The sequence below is a fragment of the Cupressus sempervirens genome, chromosome 3 (genome assembly GCF_028749045.1).
Source record: "Cupressus sempervirens isolate cs-2001-9-10 chromosome 3, ASM2874904v1, whole genome shotgun sequence".
In the NCBI taxonomy this organism is placed as follows: domain Eukaryota; kingdom Viridiplantae; phylum Streptophyta; class Pinopsida; order Cupressales; family Cupressaceae; genus Cupressus; species Cupressus sempervirens.
Genome location: NC_143120.1, coordinates 905291466 through 905302520, shown reverse-complemented (window position 1 = coordinate 905302520; position 11055 = coordinate 905291466). Strand labels below are relative to the sequence as shown.

Sequence of the window (11055 nt, the reverse complement as noted above, 5' to 3'; positions counted from 1 at the left end):
AAGAAGTTGAATGGCCTATCGACCATTTATCAAAAATGATATGTTGGTTTCCTCAATATAGTACGCCTTCAGTGCAATGCTTTTTTTAATAAATAATATTTAAATATTGAATTGAAACATTATATTATACTATATACTCATAATCACAAACTCTTCTATCTCAAAAATTTCATGAGGGTAAATTTGTTTCAAAAGACCTATTTCCATCTTCCACACTTAGCTAGTTACATTGTAGGCATTTTCTATATGAAAAAGGGCAAGCTAAATATTTCCATCGATGGATTAGTTTTTAATGCAGGAGCATCTTGGGTTGTCTTGTAATCCTACACTTTTGTTCATTCTAGTAGTTTAACCAAGTTATGGTTCTGTTGACTGAGTTCATATGTGCTTGCCAAGTTGCAATTCTAACCGAGTTCTTTAAGAGCTTACCAAGTTGTAGTCTTTGTCGAGAGTAGTATTGACCGAGTGGTTCAGTGCTAACCAAGTTTATCATTGTTGATCGAGTTCCTTCAGTGTTAACCATGTTGTTCAGAGTTGACCTAGTGTTCCTTCATGCGCCAAGTGAACCTATTCTTTGCTAATGCTTGAGTCCTTCTTTGACATAGTTGTTTGTGTTTTGGTTCTTAGTTTGAGACGACTCTTGTATTTAATTTAGATTATGAGTTTAGTGATAGTATCTTGTCTAGGGATGAGTGTTGATCATTTTGAGATCGACCTTTCTTTTATGTAATGTTCTAGAATCTTCTATAAGTCATTTTGGCAAGTATAAGTAGAGGTATTTGGTTTAGTCTAGGGAAGAACTTAGGAGGCAGAGGGGATTAGAGAGTTTAGAGTAGATGTTACAAATTTGAAGTTGTATTGTAGATCTTGAAGTTGTATTTTTCTATATGGCCGTAATCCAAAAGGCCTTACAGCTGGGCATGTATGCTGAAAACTTGATGAATCAATAAAAAGTGCTTGTTCTCTCCCTCCTTGGTGGTGTTCTTTGTGTGTTTGCCCTGTTGTGTTTACTTTGCAAGGTGTTTGGACAGTTACCTAGGTGTGCCCTTGGCCCTACCTGTTCATTCCTCCTCCTTGCACCAATTTTTAGAAGAGCCCTTGGTCAACCATCAACTTGATTGTGGTCATTCTTTATTTCCCATTTGACATTGAAAGCAAGAGACCATCACATTTAATCCCTCATTTAGAAGTAAGAGGTAGGTGAAAATAAAACATAAGCTACTTGGTCTAAAGTAACTTTAGAAATCACGTATTCATAATTTGTCATTGTAGGGAAATGATGGTGGGGTCGTGTGATGAGTGTATGCATAATAAAGCTCAACATACATTTCTAGTTACACATTTGTTTACTTTGTAATCTTTGCAATGGCTCTCATCCTCAAATCATCTCTAACAATGTGTGAATTAGTACTAGTGTCCATGGGCACCATCATCAACAATGTTTTGGGCACTTCCATTGTCCTTTTTTTTCTTACCCTGGAAATGCAACTGATATCTTCTCCCTTGCTTCTTTCCAATTTCATAGAATGATGACTTGTCTACAGAAACTTATGAGTTTCCACTTGGCTAAATCACCCTCAATCATACTAAATAGCTCTCAGAGAAACTCTCCCTCTCTGTCATAACTCAAAGATTTCCTTTTTTCTTTAACCTTCAACATAATGGTTATATCTTTCGGCATACATGGATTATAGTGGGATAAAAAGAATGATAGCTGAATGAGAGCGAATAGAAAGGTCTAACTATTAGATACCCAGAAGCTAGGTACGTCTAGAAGATCATCTCAAATCCATTCACCAGGGATCTTAGTCTTTAGATAATAAATTTCATGAGGGGTTTGAAGAGATGCAAACATGGGGTTCAGGGAATAGAGAGAAATGAGAAATCATTTACTTCCTTTGACCAAAGAATATAAAATACACATCTTATCAACTTAAAAAAACTTCATAAAATTGTTCATGCATAGAGAACGGTTTCATATAAGTGAGATAATGAATGTATAACTATTCATATTTTCCTAATTTTTACCTTTTTATCTCACTATTTCTCTCAAGCCCTTTCCATCTCTTTTCCTATTCTTCATTCTCTCTATATTCTCTCATATCAACCTTTATATGTTTTGTTTCACTTCTTCATTGCACAAGCACAATCCTTTGTTAAATAGACTAATGTCAATGATTTTCAAATATTAAACAAATAAATATTGATATTTAATTATAATCATGACATATTTATAGGATGCATCTATCCTCCCACAAAAATGTATAGTTGACCAATTTTCAAAAGATCGAAAACATCATGGATTTTTTTTGAAAATTTTAGCGTTTGGCCTTCATGATCTGCATAGTTTGTAGTCGAAAACTATAAAAAATTTGGAAAAATTTCACCGTGTTTTCGTGAATTTGGGAAAAAAAAAAAGTTTGACTTTGTTTTGTCTTTGGTGCATTTTTGTGGGAGACTAGCCTGTCCCATATTTATATACATCTTGAAAGTACACAAATTTATTGTACAAAATCCACTACAAAAAATGTACACATAAAATAGATATTATTCCGTGCACAAACCCATTTAAAATGTTCAAACTTTATTATTTTTATTGTAAGAGTTTCGGTAGGTTTTATATTTTATATTAGAATATAATTTATATGATTTAAATTAATTTATATTATATTTTTATTTTTATTCTAAATAATTGATGTTAAAAATAATAGTAGATCAATGAATGACATATAATATTTTGAATAAGATGCTATAATTTATAGAAAATTTAAAATAATAATGGATATAATTTCATGATATATTATTTACAATTTTTATCAATAAGGTCATGTTATGTTTCAAATGTGAAGATATAGAGATATATTGATAGAAAGAAGTAGATGTAAATGGGGAAAAAGTGAGAGAAATAAGTAAGGGCATAGCCATAGAGATGGAGATGGATATGGAGAAGAAAGGGATGGTATGAGAATGACATTGTTTCCAGAAGAGAGAGAGAGAGGGAGAGAGATGGGGGAAGAAATATGTAGATGTACAAATTTTGAAGGTATAAGAAGGGAGTGATGGAGAGAGATGGATGGATAGAGAGAGGATAATGTGTGTAGATATGTGTTGGGTGGGTGGGGTTTAGGGAGGATAGAGGAGGGGAAGATTGAGATAGAGATGAATATAGAGAAAGAAGAATGAGAGACAAATAGATAGAGAGATAGAGATAGATCGGAACATTAAAATATACAGATATTTAGGAAGATATAGAAGGGGATAGAGAGGAAGGGTTTGAAAGATACATAGATGGTGAGATAAATTGATATATAAAGAGATATGTAGAGGATGAGAGAAAGAGACACACAAAGGGACAAATACTTTCCATAACTATGCGGCGTACCCATTGCACACTAAAGTGCGATTGCTAGTTTAGGTCGTCTTCTCAATTTCCACGATTCCCCAATACTCATTGTAAGTGGTATCTAATCCCCTGTTTTTTTCGCAAGTAGCATGAATGGAGTATGAAGGCGACCTACGTAGGCACAAAGGAAACAGCCAAATTCCTAGAACATAGTCCGGCGTGGCAATTAGAGTAGTTGTTAAAAGAGCGAAAGGGCCTACGTACGGTGAAACTTTCTTTTTATTACGGGGAGTTGAACTCGGGACCATTCCCTACGCAAATGGCAAAGTTTTCTGCAGAAAGCTTCAATTTTGTCTGGGGGTTTCGGCACTTAACGAGAAAACCATGACCAATCGTTTTGTGATAGAGGGAATGCTGAATTACTGGCTGCAATGATGAACACGTACTCGACATGCATGTATCCCATTTAAACACCATGGGTATGCTAGAATGTTTGGATTGGTTACAATTTGCTTACGTATGTTGCACTATGACTCCGTGGCACTGCTACCCAGATCCTAAATGTCGACCTTATTTTCCTCTCTTGTGTGGGTTTTGCAGTGAGGCAGGAAGATGCCCAGAGACAAGGAATTCAGTTTTGGGTGTCCGTAGATATCAGGAAATTGGAAGTTATTTAAAGTTATTTAAAGTAATTAATGGTAATAAGGGTTGCTCAATTAAGAGAAATCTATCCCGGAGGTGGGAATCGGCCATGGCCGTCCATATTCAAATGCCCATGAACAGCGGGAGTAATAAGTTTCAGAACTTAGAAGAATATGATAGCTCAGTTCCGATTGATGTCGATGTTCGTGCTCCTGGAAGTTCGTTGAAAGGGAATTCGAGGCTTTATAGAAATGGTAAATTTACGTTGGATTATTTTCAGCTGACTTTTAAAAAGAACACGAAGATCCTTTTTAAAAGATGTTTTCGTTTTCTTTGGGTTTGAAATTCATACACAATAAAATCCGGGATGCAAAGTCATAAAATAAAGGAAATAAATTTCCTCATGGGTTTCTAGACCAAATTGGCATCTGGCTTGACAGCGAACTAAACGACTCCTATTAACCTTTTATTGTGGCTGCCGTGGGTTACATTATTGTTGTTTAATAGCGAGGTGTGGATTAGCTTGGTATCGCTGTCACTCTACTCGGACCAAACCCCTGTATTTCTACAAGACAACCCTCTGGACAAATTTTTTGATTTTGTTTCAAGAATGATTGATAACTATGAGATTAAATCTATTTTTATAAAACCCTTAAATGTATCGCATACTGACTGCACTGCCTGCAGGTTATAAAACGCACTTATACTGTCGCTTGACTATCCAGAATATAACCTACATGTGATATCCTGCAACCTCATGTAGTCATATTTCTGATTGATTATGTAAATTCTCTTTACATGAAGTTCTTCGGTGGGGTATCTCTTATGTCAAATTCCCCTGGGAATCGCACCTGGCCTTGCCTCTCAGAGTCGGATGTGATAATTTTACTAAGTGTAAAAACTCAACAACATTTATACATACTAACATGTAGAGTGTCTATTGGAGATTGGAGCATAGGCGTTTATTAAGAAAGGCCCAATCATTTTAGTACTTGAGCTCATTCCATTCAATTCACTCATACGAAGTTAAAAGATTTAATGATATTTCCTCTATCCTTATGGGATATGTTATGACACTATTAGAAATTGAAATTTATTCACTCACTAACAAATGCATCTCTTACCAATTACGCCAGAGCCCACAGCGAACTCTTGTGAATGCATAACTTTAGGCTAATGTGGAGATCACACCCAGGCTAAATGAACATGTTGATTGACTGATGGTCCACAGTTTTAAGGATCGAGATTGAAGATTGATATACATTGATGATTGAGTTATAATCACATCAAGGTTTTAGATGCAGTATTGAGCAGCTTGTTTTGGTTTTTAAGTCCATGCTGTCTTATTTAATGATTGACATACCAATTATATGTATGTTACCGGCCTTAGAAATCTAGTTTCTGGGCTTAAACTGGGATCATCACCATGATCATGGCTATTGCCATGTCAATTGAAAAGTATTATGGTGCACATTTCTAGGTGATTGAATTTAGATAATGTTATGAACATGGCCATCATCACCTGTTACTTACAGATGATCTGCATGGTATTGTGCAAATTTAATTCATACATACAAAAGCAAACCTAAACGATTTCATACAGTGTACGTTTATGTCCAGCTAGTTCTTTGGATTTTAGATCTCTCAACTATTGGCAATCTTAGATAGCACTGGAGATTTGTTACAAGAATCTGCATTGAATTAGCTTTTACCAGTTGCCAAAAGTGACTTGAAAATATTGCTATTCGAAAGCACACCCTGATTGTTTTTTTTTTGTTGAATCAGCTTCATGGTTCTTATTGCAAAGAGTGAATGTAATATAATGTGGAAATCATAGCCAGGCTAAATGAACATGTTCACTGACTGCTGGTCCACAGTTTGAAGGATGAAGATTAAAGATGGGTATACATTGATGATTGAATTACTATCATATCAAGGTTTTAGATGTGTTAATTTTTGGTTTTTAGTCCATGCTGTCTTACCCAATGATTAATGTACCAATATCTTGTATGTTGCTGGCCTTAAAAATATCGTTACAGGGCTTGAACATGTATCATCACCATGATTGTGGCTATTGCCATGTTAATTGAAAAGCATTTTGGTGCACATTTCTAGGCGATGGAATGCAGATAATTTCGTGAACATGACCATCATCACATTCTACTCACAATGAACTAAATGTAACCGTGCAAATTTGTTCCATACATACAAAAGCAAGTCTATTCAATTTCATACAGTGCATAGTTATGTTCAGCTAGTTAATTAAATTTGCCATCTCATAACCATGGCCAATTTTAGGTAGCACCAAAGCTTTATGACAAAATCTCCGTTAAATTAGCTTTAAAAGTTTGCCAAAAGTGGCTTCAAAATATTACTAATTGGAAGCATTTCCTGATTGATTATTTTTTTCAAGTCGCTTCGTGGTTCTCATTACAAAGAGTGAGCCTACCATATTGTTGATAGAGCACCCAAGAGCATGTGATTGCTGCATGAGTATTATCCAAGTAGTTTTGGTTATGTAGAGTTAAACTAAAATTGGTCTCCTGGATATGGTGGAGCCTTTGGTGCTAGGTTGCCACTGTGGGCCTACCTAGAGTAGTGCAGTGGCATAGGATTGTGTATCTACAGGTGCCAAACTCTGGGCCACAACCAGTTTATGACATTACTTATCAGGTTGAATAATGATGACATGAAACCAGTGTACTCATTCTATCATGGAGCACAAACGTTTATATAAGTTTGTCAAACACTAAGCTGCTGTTTCATACGACAGACCAGAACATGTAATTTAGATACTGTAGAAATTCAGTCCAAGTCTTAATTAGTTGAGTTGACCTTGGAAATCATATACCATCTAACTAAATAATTGTCATTGTTTCCGTGGTATTTTTAACTTTGTATCCGGTAATCACTTTGATGAGCAATTTTAACCAGTTGACATTCAGCTTATTGATGAATTAGAATTTATGAGTACTAAGTCCTTGGATCTTCTTGTAACAAACTTTTACAAACAAAAATGACTAAGGAATTGCTTTAGTTTGCAAAGAAACACATATGTAAACCAATTAGAAAATTCATCAGTCGATTACAAGTATTGGCTTTGTAACAGACACCTCTATTTTTCTTTTTGAAAATAACTTCCAACAGAAAGTAAGAAATGCAGAATCCTTCCTACTTTCTGATCACCCATATTACAGAATGGGCATTGTGAGAGCATGCCATGTTTTGGAATATCATTAATTGAAATGCAGTGCAGAAAGGAAAACACCAAGCGGCAAGCCAGCCAAAACCACTTATTCAATGGGGCGTGTTGGTGCAAGTTTTATGACCACTTCAACATGTAGGATGGAACTCTTAGTATTCTAGGATAAAACACCCAATATTGAATCCTATCTCGAAGAAGGAAGTTTAGATGCTAAACATGGGACAATGTGAATCAACTAAGACAACACCAAGGTTCCTTCTAATTGTGTACTTTATTCAGTTCTATAATGTGATATGTTAGGCATCAAAAAGGGAATTACTCTATTGACTCAATGGACATCAACTTTGCAAATGCGAATGATATGTAAATGATGTCTCTTCAATTACTTCTAATAAAACAAATCACAAATAGATAAAGGGTTGAGACTGACATCTAATTTAACTCCAACAATGCAAGAGATCATTGTTGATGAGGTGAACTCTAACCAGTCCTTGCTTTGCAAAATCAACTACATTGAGGGTGCTTGCTTCTAAGGATGTGGGAATCATTTTCAGATTTCTACATTCACTTTAATACCCAATGATGGGGCAATCAAAATGAACATTTCCGATTAAAGTTAAATGCTTGCAATATGACTCAGCTTACACTGACACTTGCAATCAACAATAATCAAAAGGCATGGTCACTAGTTTCACCATGATTCACCAACAACAATATGCTCATTTCATCTACTTTTGCTTCTACTCGACATAAATAAAATTCTGGTCTAAGTGAGGAAGTTTAGAAATCATGAAATAGTCCAAAATAACACAAGTAATCGACCATGAAAACCAACAAAGAGTCTGCAATTATTATGGCAGCATTATAGCAACAGTTTCCCCCCTTTTACAAATGATAAGACCTCGTCTTTTATAGCCCTTCAAGTACAATGAAGGGCCAAGATCAAGGACCAATATTAAGCCAACACAACCGTAATATAACTACTAGCTACAAGCATTAATGCTTATCCAATTACAATGAAGCATCACCTTGTGGTTTAATGAAAAATTGCAATGCTTTGATTAACCAATCAGAAAATAGGCTAGCTAGAGACATTAAGTGGACTCCCCATGCACACTTGGCATGATTTGATTGGATGCTCTTGGACACGTGCAACTGGAGTCCTTTGCTTGGTTGAGTATGAATGGGTGCTGTTGTGGGGTTTTCTCACCATCGCCCCATTGTAAATGGGGACCCACTTTTTGTCTCTTGGGCTTGTCCTTTTGGATTTAGTTCTTGATAGTCTTGGGCTCGGTCTTCTAAGGTCCCCTCTTTCGAATGAGAATTGGTAAAATGGGTCAATTCTGGAAATTTTTCCTTCATGGAAGGAAAAATGACTAAGTGTTGAAAATTCCTCCTTCATGGAAGGAAAAATGGCTAAGTGTTGGAAATTCCTCCTTCATGGAAGGAAAAATTGCCAAAGTGTTGGAAATATCTCCTTCATGAAAAAAAAATAGTTAATGTCCAAGTGTCGGAAATTCCTCCTTCATGGAAGAAAAAATGGTTGAGTGTTGGAAATATCTCCTTCATGAAAAAAAATGGTTAGGTGTTGGAAATTCCTCTTTCATGGAAGAAAAAATGGCTAAGTGTCAGAAATGGAAGAAAAATGGTTTAGTGTTGGAATTTTTTCCTCCATGGAAAAATGAAAAGGGCTAAGTTTTGGAAAATTTCTCATTCATGGAGTAAATTGCAAGGAGTATATAAAATCTGGCTAAATATCTTTCTAGAGAGACAGAGAACATGTAATTGGTCTATATGTTTCATTTTGAATTTTTTTGCATGATTCTTATATTGCTTATTTCTATTTTGCAGGAGGAGAAAGCTCCAGTTCTAAAAATTCAAGAAAGATGCTCAAGTCCCAAATTCTAGTTCCAGCATCAAAGACATCCAAATACTTAGTCATCTGGTCCCAGACATTCAAAGTTCAATAATCAAAGTTTAAATTAAAAAATACAAGAACATGGGGATGGAAGTTCAATATGAAGAAATTCTCAAGTAGCATAATCATCAGCAAGGGATTCCAATCCATTTTAGGGAGATAAATTTCCAAGCAAGTACATGGAAGACGAGAATGTTCGAGGAGATATTTTCAAAAAAGTCAGTCAAAGTTGGATCTTAGTTATAAATGACGTAGTTGGAAAAGAATCAAGCTTACATGGGCTCCATCATCATTTCATGGCATCCATTTATCTTTGATGAAGAATTAAGGTCTCCAAGTCAAACTTCTATACATTCAGAGAATGGAATCAAGAATACTTTATTCAAGGAAGACTGAGCATTTATCGAGTAATGGACATGCATAGTGGATATTTATTGCACTCTACTCTCTTTCTGTGCAAGCGTGCATAGTGGGAATCTATTACCCACTATGGTAGTGGATTTATTATTATATTAATATAGATTCCTTTTCATTTCCCTAACCCTAATTAGGGATGATGTGGCATGATTTGGGCCATTGATTATTGTGATCATCCGGGCCATCTATAGTAATCGAGGACCTATATAAAGGCCTTACTCCTCATTTGTAAAGGGAGGATTTTTCTGAGATTGTTGCTATGAGCTACTAAGATAATAAAGTTTTCATTGAAGCTTGGTGAATACTTGATGTATCTTAGTGCTTGCTTGTTCTCTCAAATTCCCTCAATTAGATAAATTTTAGCTTAGTTAAAGTGTTGTGATTGCAATGGAGAATATGATGGTGTATTCATGAATTCCTTTAGTTCATACTTTTGACGTTTAGTGATTCTAAATCGTTGTGCAAAGTTAGCTTGAACCCCTTTCATGCATATATTTCACTTCTATCTTTCATATACATTGTTCTTTATGATGGTGTATGTAGTGGTATGAAAATCTTTTATATAACCCTTGAAGATTGCACCAATTCACGCATAGTTGTAGTATAACTTGGGGAAGCGGAGCTCGGTAAATTGGGGAATTTGTCCACCAGAGTACCATTTATTGTCATCACTACCATTAGGATTAGAATATAATTCCTGAACCCTATCCTATTTAATTCCTGTATATTTTGTGAAAACTCCAAAAATTACTTCATTGGAAAACCTTAAGATAACTTCCGCATCCTGTATGGCTTGAAATGAATCTGAATAAACACGTAAAGCCCCTTGTGATCATCAGCAAATCACATCAACCACCGATCTTTTCCACATTCAAGACATGGCATTAGAGGAACCTTTAAGTCATTGTATGATCTTCTAGCAATCTTAGCATACACGAGACTTTATTCAAGAGAGGATAAGATATTTCGGAATTTTGTTCTATTGTTTGGTGGGTCATAAAACACACATCAACAGGTGCCACTTCAACATGCTTATAAACTGGGGGATACCAAGTGCAAGCTTGGACTTGGTGAGGTCGGAACCCGACCTCTCCAAGTACTAGCTCCTTGACATCTTTCCTTGGAACTCTTTGCCACCATAGCCTCAAAGCAATCTTCAAGTCTCCCTTTATCTTTCCCTTGTCATGGCCTTAATCTTAATTAATCCTGATATCTTGCACTTAATCATATCTTTTCTTCATGATTACAGGTCTGGTCATGATGTTTTCATGAAGAAGCTGAGCCTGAATTTGCTAAAATCAGACTTGATTTGGTGAGGGGGTCCTTATTTTCACCTTAAAACCTTATATTTTCATGCAAAATACCACATAGAATTGAAATTTTCTCAATGCCAAGGGGTGGAATTTTGAGGGTCCTCGGAGAAGCTTGTCCAAGGGCAGGTCGGAATCGGACCTGACCTTGGACAGCCCAGTCCAAGTCTTCCCAAGTCTTGCTTCTTCAAAGTCCTGCACTTTCTTTATGTCATCTGAT

General features: G+C 35.7%; 1 protein-coding gene across 2 annotated transcripts in view; it reads left to right on the top strand.

Annotated features, from left to right (window-relative positions):
• Positions 1 to 3443: 3443 nt before the first annotated feature.
• The window catches only part of LOC149569719 (Major facilitator superfamily protein), a 61000-nt gene continuing 53388 nt past the window's right edge, over positions 3444 to 11055 (top strand). The window contains exons 1-2 of one of the 2 annotated variants that reach the window (XM_089822428.1): positions 3444 to 3822; positions 3944 to 4239. In XM_089822428.1, coding sequence (XP_089678554.1) covers positions 4095 to 4239 — 145 coding nt within the window. In that variant the 5' untranslated portion in view covers positions 3444 to 3822; positions 3944 to 4094. Of the gene's footprint in view, positions 3823 to 3857; positions 4240 to 11055 lie in introns of those variants that run through there. The other variant, XM_089822426.1, reaches the window with a different exon arrangement.